A 12,283-nucleotide genomic window follows, 5' to 3' on the forward strand; every position below is an offset into this window, starting at 1 on the left:
CTTGGCAACTACATCAGCCAATTCCCTCAGGACTCTGGGATGCATCTCATCAGGTCCCACAGACTTGTGCATGTTCAGGTTCCTCAGGTCATCCCAAACCTGATCTTCTCTTATAGTGGGAGGGACTTTGCTCCTCCAGTCCGTCTTGCAGGCCATCCACTTGGGAGGTGTGGGAAGAGACGCTGAGGCAAAGAAGCCATTGAGTATCTCAGCCTACTCCTCATCCATTGTGACCAGTCTGACAGTCTTGCTCATTGCGGGGGGGATACGCTTTCTTTCACCTTCCTTTTCTGGATGACATACCTGTAGAAGCCCTTCTTTGCACCCCTTGCCAAGTTCAGCTCCAGCCATGGCTTGGCCCTCCTGACCTCATCCCTACACAACCGGGCAGCATCCCTGTGCTCATTCCAGGATCCCTGTCCCTGTTTCCACTGCCTGTGCATTTCCTTCTTGCCCTTTAGTTTGACCAGCAGGACTAGAAGCCAGAATACAGACTTTATTCCTAACACCACTATTGCTCTATTGCAGCACTGTGTTTTACCTCTTTTTGTATAAATTTTATCATTTATAAAGTTAAGAATCACACTGGGCTTCAATATACCTTCGGATCTATAAAAAGAAATAAAGATCATATAGGCTATATATTTTTCAACAAAAATTCTGGCAGGGATGATGTTTACATTTTGTTCAATGTTAAGAACACAGCTGACATTTAAGTAATACAGTAGGATGTATAAAATGTGATTTTTTTTCCACATAATTCATAAGCTGGTAACATTTTGTAAGTACAAGAAGTCCTTTACTAGGGTATGGAAAATATGATTCACAGAAAAGCTGCATTGAAAGCAGCCCTCCACAAAACAATTGTGACACTCCCGGAAGCAAAAGTATACAAAACATTCCCTAGTTCATATGCCATGTTAAGAAGATACACTTTCAGCATGATATTCAGTGTTTATGGCTATTTTAATAGCTAATAATTTTGAAAACTGAACAGCTGCACTGTATGAATGGATATTTATGCAAGGGTTCAAGCACCAATCACATAGGACAGCATTAGTAAAATGGATATTTAAAAAAAGGTAAAGCCATGAACCAAATCATGCCGTTTTTAAAAAGCAGCAGAAATACTTTACAAAAAAGTAAATGTGTGTTTTAAACGGCTATCAAAAAGTCCTAAAACATTATATGATAAGAATGTGAAACTTTGGAAAGATGTCTTAAAAATACTCAGTGCTTACCTTTGTAGCATAGGTAGGTTTATCTATGGCTTCATCTCCTATGAAAAAGTCCAAATCATCAACGCCTTTCATTACTCTCCTCTGAGCCTGGTCACCTACTTTGGCTGATTCTCGGATTGCAATGCCTTAAAATAAAACCCAAACAAAACAAATCAAGATTAAAACGGCTAAATACCAAGTAATGAACATCTATTTACTGAAGAATTATTTTTCAGAAATAAAAATTGGGATATAGAAAGCATAGTTTCCAGAATGTAGAAATTATGTAAGCAATTTATTGACAAGCCAATATAGCAGAGCTCCTTCTCACTCCATCACACAGGATTCTGGTCACATATCCCTCATTAATCAAAATAACAACTCAGAGAAAAATCACAGAATCACAGAATGGTAGGGGTTGGAAGGGACCTCTGAAGATTGTCTGGTCCAACCCCCCCTGCCAAGGCAGGGTTACCTAGGGCAGGTTGCACAGGAACGCGTCTAGTCAGGTTTTGAAGGAGAAGGAGACTCCACAACCTCTCTGGGCAGCCTGTTCCAGTGCGCCGTCACCCTCACAGTAAAGAAGTTTTTCCTCATGTTGAGGTGGAACTTCCTGTGCTTCAGTTTATGCCCATTGCCCCTCATCCTGTCACTGGGCACCACTGAAAAGACTTGCTCCATCCTCCTGACATCCACCCTTCAGGTATTTATAGACATTGATAAGGTCCCCTCTCAGCCTTCTCTTCTCCAGACTAAAGAGCCCCAGGTCTCTCAGCCTTTCCTCATACGAGAGATGTTCCAGTCCCTTAATCATCCTCGTAGCCCTCTGTTGGACTCTCTCCAAAAGTTCCCCATCTCTCTTGAACTGGGGGGCCCAGAACTGGACACAATACTCCAGATGAGACCTCACCAGTGCAGAGTAGAGGGGGAGGATAACCTCTCTCAACCTGCTGGTCACACCCTTCTTAACACACCCCAGGATACCACTGGCCCTCTATGGCCACCAGGGCACATTGCTGTCCCATGGATAACTTACTGTCTACCAGGACTCCAAGGTCCTTCTCCAGGAAGCTACTTTCCAGCAGGTCAACCCCTACCCTGTACTGGTGCATGAGGTTGTTCCTCCCCAGGTGCAGAACTCTACACTTGTCCTTGTTAAATTTCATGAGGTTCCCCTCCGCCCAACTCTCCAGTCTGTCCAGATCCCGTTGAATGGCAGCACAGCCTCCTGGTGTATCAGCCACTCCTCACCTTTTTGTATCATCAGCAAACTTGCTGAGGGTACATTCCAACCCTTCATCTAGGTCATTGATGAAGATAGTGAACAAAATCGGATCTTAAAAGTCTACAAAAATCTTAAAAGTCTTAACAGAATACTGTTACAGACTACATCAGTCACTACACCTGCACAAGTGCAGCATTCCACTGGAGGTACTCTTTAAGCCAATAAGCAACATGATTTTCCAAGTTTCAACTCTAGAATTCAGAGAAAAAGCAGAGGAGAAGAAAATAAGCTATGTACTTCAGAAATAATTATTGGAGTCATTATCCCGGCCGGCAAGGAGGAGGAAGGGGGGAGGGGAAAAATCAATTTGCAGTGCTACAGAGAAATCTTTGGAGACACTAATGCTTCCCATTAGCAGGCTGCAACTACCACTAAAATTATTAGATGATGGCTGCTATACACAAGAAGATGAGACAGCAAAAACACAAATCTGGGGCAAGTTATAAATAAAAATGGAACAAAGTACTTTTAAAACATAACCTTATTTATATACATTTTTAATACATCATAATCAGCATCTAAATAACATACAGAAGAAAATGCAGAGTAGACAGGCATCATCCCCAAAGGCACCAAGTACTATCAGCACCAAAAATTACTGACAGGCAAATAATTCTTTTGGAAACACATCTAAGGCCCAACAAGTTTATAGTTTTATAAAACAGGATTTATAACAAATTCACAGGAAACTCCTGCTATCCCACTTCTTTAAGATGCCATTCAAACCTTTATCAGTGGTTTAGGTTTGAATTTTTTTTTTTTAACAATGCTTGAAAGAGTAAGACTATAACCAGTACTGCAGCTACATCTGGTAAAAAACATGTGCCCCTCCAACTCTTTGGCCCTCGATTACCTTTATTATTTCCTTATTTTTATACCTCCTGCTGTGAGCAGCTACATGGCAGCCTAGATGCATTAGTAAGTAGTTAACTGACAAAATTCTCAAAGAGTTAAAGGCAGTGTTTAACATAAGTGGAGATAACCATGAGATAATAGATGCCATTATAGATGTAAATATGTAGTCAGTGCTACTATTTGCAAATATATATAGCATTTGAGACAAACTATTAAGACAACAATTAGAATCAAGAACACCAGAAAGGTACAGCATTTCAAACAAGTTTAGCATACAAAAATAATCTCAACAAAAACATGTTAAATGGGCAAAACCATTTCAGTTGGTAAACATACACCCAAAAAGAACATTTTCTAACTGGAACAACTTTTTTGAATATTAAACTGTCTACAGTCCCAGACAATGTAAATAAGGCAGACACCACCTGCACTTTAGTACTTAATTTGATTGGAAGCCTTCCCCAGATTATCCGGGCAGTAACCATGGTGTCAGGTAGACAGGAGGTAAATTGCACTCTGTCTACTCAAGAGCCCTGGCAGAAAAATAATGGAGATAAAAAGGAAATTGGACTAGAGTTCTCTTCATCTTTGTCATAGCAACCAAGAGTTGATTTAATGAGCAACAGTCCTAGCTAACTGCAAACAAAGAGTTCTGTTCAGCTACACTCTAGCCAAAGATGCTAACGCAATGAATATCTCTTCCCAGATGGACAAGAGACTATGAAGGCTGAGGCGGGAGTTGGAAAGCACGTCATTTACTCACAAAACTGCTCAGTGATGGTGGTGTATATGAGAATTGGAGGGACAAAAAATTACTCACATGACGGGATAATGAACTGAGGTTCCGTATTTCCTGCATAGCCAAGTTTCGTATACCTAGAAAAAGAATGATCATGAGGTCATTAGATGCACTTAGATGTAAAAAAAAAAACAAACACCCCAACAAACCAAAACAACAAACCTTTCAATTCAGTACACTTCTTAAAGTGAAGGCCAAACAATTGCATACCACATCTAGATTTTCTAGGTGATGCTTTCAATTGTCATCCTGCTGAGAAGAAAACTCAGAAGTGGTAAATATTTTAGGTGTTATTTATTTGTCAGACACCTTCAGCTTACAAATTTTGGTAGCGGTTTTCTCTGAACTATGAAATCTGAAAACTCAGCTCCTGCTTCTCCATTTTCTTGACCAGCTATGATATAAGATGGGCAGGCCACATTCCACCCTTTGGTAAAGGAAGTGCTGTGCAGATCTTATCTTTGGTCATGGTAGCTTTCTGAAAGGTATCATTAGACTTTGCATATTTAATATTGTCACACACAGGAAAAAAAAAAACAGTAGCGTGTCTTAAGTACAAACCACAGTTCAGAAGTCTAGTTGCAATCCTCATACAATTCCCTTTCATGCCTTGCAGAAAACACTGTCATAGACATAGTATCTGTGTGTGGTAACATATACATACTACACCAAAGTAAGTCTGCATTGATAAAATGCTTTAGAAATAGGCAGCAGATGATGTGAAGCATTGTCCATCCCTTTCAATATCCATATAATGTCTATTTTAACAAGTAAAGGATCAAAAGAAAAAAGAAACTGGTAACTTGGGGATGAAAAAAAAGAAAAAGAATTTTCACCCAAAACATAAAATCTCTGCATGGTGTAACTGGCTGTAAGTTACTTCAGGTCTATAGCAACTAAAAATAATTAACATCCCAGACTATGGAAAACACTTCTAATTCCTCCAGGATGGGGGGAGATGACACTGAGAAGCAGTTTCCCAAAGAAAGGAAAAAACCCAACAAAATTAATTGAATAGTTTCAGAGACTGAAGTCTTTCTCTAACATTGTTATTAGGTTGGACTAGGAGCATGATTTGAGGGAAATTAGCATTATTCATATCCATTTTTACCATGAAAACCTAACACCATGGCATTCTTAAATGAGATTAGTCACAAACTGGGTCCTAAAGTGACTCTAGGGTCTTTGTCTACAGCCTGCTCTCAATATTTCCAAACAATATTATGCCATCGATAAAGCAGAGGGTTGCTTCTTCATTAACAGCTTAAACAGTGAGTTCCCCTTTATAGAGTATTTGGTACAAAACCACTCATGAAGAGTCAGTTTTCTTAGATACAGGAATTAAATCAAAACTGAATTAGCAATGACTTTGAATTTAAATGTTATTTTTTCAACATCTCTTCAGAGCTATAGCTTCAATAAAAAAGCTATTTTCCCCAAGGCTAAAAAGACAAGGACTGTGTTTTGGGGGCAAGGGTTTGTTGGATTTTTATTCATCATTACATAGGCATATGCTTTCAGTCTAATCCAAAATGTTTATGCACACTTTCTGTGGCTCTCAAAAAATACAATCTGGGCATTAGACTGATTTGTGAAGAAGGCCATTATTAGTAAGAATTCTTTTTATGATGATTATTGCATAGCTTCTTCACATTTTAGAATGAGGCCTACCTAGGGAATTTTGTTAAAACATAGCAAGCAACAACTAGAGTTACACTGGGATTTAAGACGCATTACAGGATACTTCCTCTTTGTTTCTCTCTCTGAAACGGGTTTTGCTCAAATGCACATAGTGAGGACGAAAGAAACCGGTTATGGATTGAAGAGACCTAGCTCTAAGACTTAGAAATGGCAATCAGGAAGAAATCTCATGAAAACAGCCCTTCAAGCCCCAGTAACAAAAAACAAAGTCAATATATACATATATACACATATACTTAAGCATGTGAACATGTACATATACTTTTTATACATTTATATATGTGTGCATATATATTTTTTTTTTTTTTAAATAAATTAAAGGCTCCTGCAACATAACCAGAACTCATTTCTTAAACTAAACTCTGGCTGAGAGGCGAGTTCAGTTTCCCATCTTTTCCCCCTCTACATACATGCTAAACTTACACCCATTCACAGCATTAAAAAGAAAACCTCCTCTAAAAGTCAGCTTAAGCTATCAGCCTGCAATAGCTTTACTTTCTCTCTCAAGTAGGGATCAGATCCCCCTACTGGAATAACTTATAAACTTACCAAAAGCATATAGCTCAATATTTTACTAATTTATTTTTTCAGTAGCTGAATTAATCCCACTTAAGACTATGAGATAAGCTTATTTCTCAGTATCAGTGAAAAATAGTACTTTTCAAAGAACACACCTTACAAAAGATAACATCTGTGAAGATTTCTTTTGCATGCCATTAACCCATGAAGGATTAATACTAGAATTACAAGAATAACTAAATTGTCAGTTCAACGTTGAAGCAAGGAAGTGGAAAAAACAAAATGCTGTTAAAAAAAAGATCTATTTGGGATCACAAAGAGACAGACTTGAACAAGTGGCCATACTTCAGGTGTTTTGACAAAACAAGATGGAAGGGAAACTCAAACTACTCTCAAAAACACTGAAGAAGAGAAGGAAAAGAGACAATGCAGTTGTACTGCCCTTTCTTATCCAGTAGCCTAGTCACTCAGGACATGGCAGACTTGGTCCCAGATTTTTCTTCTGCCCAGCAGGACCCGGACATGTTCTTTCCAGAGCCATACCCAAGAGTACATTAAAGTGTTTGGGTGACCCACTTCCAGGACCTCCTACAGACACTGTTCCCTTTTATACAAGATATTTAAATATTCATTGACCTGAAAGGCTCTGGACTTAAACAGTTAGAGAGGTTACCTGGTCTCCAGTCCCTTCTCCAATGAATATTTAAGCATCTAAAACATGGTTTTCCTTCTCCTGGGTTACAGCCTAGCAGACTGATGGCAATGCAACGTCTTGTGATCTGTAAATTACAGAGACAGCTGTAGGGAACACATAGATGATCAGTATTCCAACTTAATGTCATTAAAAGTAACAGATTTATTGCCAGTGAGATAGAAAGCTACTGGAAACTCTCCAAAATATAGGGTACTGGAGACTGCATGAAAGATTAGTAGCAAACCGATCCAATAGGCTAAGGCTATTTTATGCAAGGGGATTTGAAGGGACTACTCATTTTTAAAAAAAAAATCAGCTGCAAATTATATATTGTTGAAACAAGCAGTTTCTAAAAAATAAAGATCTTTTGTACACCCTGTTTTTCCCAGGTGATTAGTTAGTACACAAAGCAGTTTCACTGGCTTTTGCTTGAGGCATGGCAAGCCCTGACCCCCTTCTTTTCCGAAGTCCTACCATGAAAAAAAATGGAAAAGCTTACATAGAAAAATTACTGCAAAGATGTACCAATAGACCAAACCTGGAAGCAGATACTGCACCCTCAACCATTTTAAAGAGCAGGGATGTATTTTGGAAAATTCTTACTAAAGCATGAGAACAACATAATTAGACATATAAAAATCACAAACTCAAGCAGTTGCTTTATCCATCTCAAAACACAGAGACATCCAATTTTTTTTCTGGACAAGTATATGAAGACCAAAGTCCAGCTGAAATTTTAGCATTTCCTCAATTTCTGTGGCTTTTTTTGGTCAACATCTTTAAAACAATGTGTTACATCCACAAAAAAAAAAAAAGGCTCTGAAGAGATAGATATGAAGTGACTGAAAACAGCAAAATGCTTTAAGAAAGTCCTGTAAACAAACAAAAAATGAACTCTGTAAAGAGAACGCTGACAGCTAAGATGTTAAATAACTAACACTTATTACTGCCAGAACACCTGTGATGCCATGCTGCCATGAACAGACTGTATTATCATTATTACAAATCTGCCTGAGAAACTCACAGCACAAGGTCTTCATACAGATGTAGAAAGGCACTTTTGTGGATGTGATGAAGGAATGGGAATGAAGAAAGAAGGGATGAAGGAGGAAATCTCAAACAGAAAAAAAATCTATTATGTCTGCTCTACCTACCCAAGAGCACCAGCAGCCACTATAGCGATAAAGAGTACATTAGAGCCACTGCTTTTTTTTTTTTTTTTTAAAGTCTAGCACTTTACAGGAACCAAGCCTGTGATTATAAACAACAGTTAATTAACCCAGGTTCCTTAGACCCACAACAGCAATTACAGTAACGCTCGTTCACAAGTCTCACATGTAAAAAGTAGAGGTAATACTTGGCTAAAGCAACTCATTTAGCATCAGAAATATACTAAGGGAGAAAATGTACCATGTTCTGAGGTTCCAGGTATCTTTAATAGTCCAACAATAACAACAAACACCCGAAGCTTCCAGTTTTAAGTCAAGCCCAGCTCACTCGTCCCAGAAATCAAGCATTTAACTCTACGCTCATCCGTAAGGCTTTGCCGAATTTTTCTTTACTAAAAGAAAAATGGAGTGACTTCAATAAGGCACATCCAAAAGAGAAGTATTCCTCAGTGCCTGCACACACACACTGAAGAGATGTAGTTTAATACATCTTTGTTTTGCACACCCACCTACTAGTGTTCTGATGTCCCACAGCTAAATGCCAGTTAATAAAACTGGTTATGAAGTTTAAAGCTACTTAAAATAGCAACACCAAAAAGGCCTGGTAGTCCTAAGAAACTAAAAATAGCAGGCCCTTCTCCACAAAAAGACTGATAGCAATCTGTAAACCAATCACGAGGAAAACCTCATGCAAAGAAAATTAAGATGTCCTATTTCAATTTTGACGCACTACAAGTCATTTGCAAATATTAATGGAAAGATAACAGGAAATTATTACCATTTTCTGCAAAATTTATGAGTAAAGATTGAACCGTTTATGCCAAAGAAAGTTCAAGTCATCCATCCAATAGAGAAAAGGAATGTTATCCTGTCCTGCAATGGACGATATGTTTCTTGCTGAAGGTTTGTACCTATTTTCTATACACTTGTTGCTTCTTTTTTGAGAAATTCCAGCATTTTACAGGGCTGAGGCTTATGGCTGCAAACAATAGTAAATTAAACCAGGCTCCTTACACACAAAAACAACAACAACAAGAAGAGTCTTTTCACAAACTTCTTAAATCCCCTTACACAAGAAGAAGAGGGATTAATGCCTGGACAAAGCACCTCATTCAGTATCAGAGATGTAAGTAGAAAAGTGTATTTTATATACATAATGTTTCACAGCACATGTCTGCATATACCTCTTCCTTTCTGCTATTCTTTTCCAAGTTTTTCATCTGAAAGCCCTTTCGTGAATAATTTGAATGAATTGTTTGAAGTTTGTAACCCAAAGTACATTCATGCTAACAATAAAAAGGTTTTCACAGCCCACACACAGGAAAATTCCAGAGATTGAGCATCAATGAGTCAAGCTACTTCAACTGGCTGCTTTGGTTCAGGCTCTATTTCTTCTTGAATTCTGCAAAATAACTTATTTCAAATTCAATAATCTCATTGCTGAAAAGTCTTACACATGTCAGTGCCCTGTGGTGAAGCCAAGCAGAATTCCCACCAGCAGAGACACCATGTTGTCTCATATGAGTTAAGATCATTTGGAGGCTTGGAAATGTGAAGTCACATCATCTGTGGACTATCCGAACCCTTCCTGAAACAAACTGATATACACATCCCCATACAAAAATTCCACCACTTTCCCATGAAAGCACTAAATAGATTTTAGAATTTCTACTTAAATTATTATTTCTCTGAAAGGACACAATAAGCCATTTTCTGTCCTGATTTATTTTGTACAACTGTTCGTCAGCAACATCTATTCCTAGTGCAACACTGGAATCACTCCACAAACTGAGAGCAAAGGAGGTCTCCTTCAAGAGACAGACATTGCATTTAATGCATTCTCTGGATTTTGTAGTTTATACTGTGGCCTTTTTAAAGGATCCACCTAAAGCTCCCATTTCTCTCCTTCAAAAACTCTTCAAAACTGCCAAGTAATATTCCTGTAATACCAACAGTTCTGTAGAGAGCAGATATTTAAAGTATCTTCAGCAAATACACAGAAGGAAGCTGGGAAACTACCAAGGCATATCTAATGCACAGGCAAAATTACATGCAAGATGGAACCCGGCCTCTATTCTACTCTCAAAGTTTCCAGCTTAGGACTCCAGTATTCGCCACTGAGGGGAGAGAGCTGATTTCTGGTAAGACAAGGTATAAACAGAAACACGACAAGAGACTTCTAAAAGTTTTATGACAGTTCAATAAAGACGTATTTCAAAATATGAAACACTTTCTCAGGAGAAGGTGTTGTGACACTGCATCACTGGAAAGTGCTTCCTCTGTTTATCTAGGGGTTTGGAGTTTTGTTTGTTTGGCTTGGTTTTGGGTTTGTTTTAAGATGGTTCAGTTTTAGAAGTTTTAAAGGTAACTTTCCAAGCATTAAATAAACAAAATCAGTGCTGCAAATTCTCTGCAGAGGAAAGGTCTATTATTGCAATAAATTGATGCAATCCATGACACTGAGGCATAGGCTGACAAGTAAAGTTATTGGCTGAATAGTTACTCATGGACCAGTATCTCCTCAAAGCCGTCTGTAACAGGAAAGCACAGGAAAGACATGGACTTGTTGGAGCGGGTCCAGGGGAGGCCACAGAAATGATCAGAGGGATCATGGAACACCTCTCCTGTGAGGACAGGCTGGGAGAGTTGGGGTTGTTCAGCCTGGAGAACAGAAGGCTCCAGGAAGACCTTATTGCAGCCTTCCAGTACTTAAAGGGGGCTTAGAAGAAAGATGGGGACAGACATTTAGCAGGGCCTGCTGCAATAGCACAAGGGATAATGGTTTTAAACAAAAAGAGGGAAGACTTAGACTAGGTAAGGAAGAAATTTTTCACCATGAGGGTGGTGAAACCCTGGCACAGGTTGCCCAGAGGGGTGCTAGATGCCCCAGCCCTGGAAACATTCAAGGTCAGGCTGGACGGCACTCTGAGCAACCTGATCTAGTTGAAAATGCTCATTGCAGGGGCATTGGATGAGATAACCTTAAAGGTTCCTTCCAACCCAAACTGTTCTACGATTCTACGATAACCGCTGGGTCAAAGGAAAGATAGTAGCAAGAGCACACCATATATTCAGTATCACCTTAATTACAGCTCCCTCTGACACCTCCCACTCCTGAGGCACAGCAGAACTAGTCTATCGGATGATGAATGGGCCCTCTCTAGCCACAAACAGGTAGGAAAGACTTGTTCCCAAAACACCTCCCGAGCACAACTTCTGCAATTTAGATTCATCTTAGTCCTCAAAGACTGGAGTTACAAAACTTGTGGTTTGGCTAAATGTAGACTAGATCTCACACTGATTTGTCAAAGGTGAAGAAGGGATGAACTAAGGACCAAGAAACACCAGTAGTACTAAGACAGCCAGCTCCCAGCTCATTGCTGGCCGGAGGTAGTACCTGGAAAGGTTCAAGAAGACGTACATGCTGTCTAGAGGCACGGCCAGATGCAATCTGGCAAGGCCACTGCAGTCCCGGAGCTGTACATGAAGGAGACACCGCAGCCCAGCAAGCACACCTCACCTGCCTCCGGAGCACAGCTGGTGCCGGTTCATAGCTCCCAGGCAAAGCGAACGTGTGTCCACTCTCTCCAGGCAGTCAATTTGAAAGAAGCTATCCCCAGTTTTAGCATTTTAATTATGCAACAGTTTAAAGTCAGAGAACATGAACAAAAACTGGACCCAAGGGGAGAAAAGGGCACATGGAGACACACCATTCCCGAAGGCACACGGCCTGCCCGGGGCGTACGGCTGGGGCACGGCAGGTCTGTCCTGCTCCAAGCTCCCAACGGGGAAGAAGGGCAGGAGGAGGGTACTCAGTGGAGGGCGGTGGGCAGCAGCAGCCGCCCCAGCGGCGGAGACCCCCGGGGAAAGGGAGACCCTCCGCCCCAGGGACGACAGGCCGAGAGGAGACCGCGACACACAGCAGGAGCCCAGCCCCGTACGAGGGGAAGGGAGTCCCCGCTGAGGGCCCTGCCCGGCAGCGGGAGGCGGCTGAGGGGCGCCGGCACGGCGGAGACACCCCTCCACTCCCCAGAAAGGGGA

At 40.3% G+C, this 12,283-nt stretch overlaps 1 protein-coding gene across 1 annotated transcript in view; it reads right to left on the reverse strand.

The window, feature by feature from the left end:
* Window positions 1–11,665, reverse strand: part of LOC104623731 (actin-related protein 3B) — a gene marked incomplete at its 3' end in the record, with an annotated part of 16,223 nt that extends 4,558 nt beyond the window's left edge. Inside the window, exons 1-3 of the mRNA XM_010290901.1 lie at window positions 11,640–11,665; window positions 4,181–4,236; window positions 1,242–1,366 (exon numbers count right to left, since the gene is read on the reverse strand). Of these exons, the coding sequence (XP_010289203.1) occupies window positions 1,242–1,366; window positions 4,181–4,236; window positions 11,640–11,665 (207 nt within the window). The remainder of the gene's footprint in view (window positions 1–1,241; window positions 1,367–4,180; window positions 4,237–11,639) is intronic.
* Window positions 11,666–12,283: the final 618 nt, after the last annotated feature.

The sequence above is a fragment of the Phaethon lepturus genome, unplaced genomic scaffold, assembly GCF_000687285.1.
Source record: "Phaethon lepturus isolate BGI_N335 unplaced genomic scaffold, ASM68728v1 scaffold19517, whole genome shotgun sequence".
NCBI classification, from domain to species: Eukaryota; Metazoa; Chordata; class Aves; order Phaethontiformes; family Phaethontidae; genus Phaethon; species Phaethon lepturus.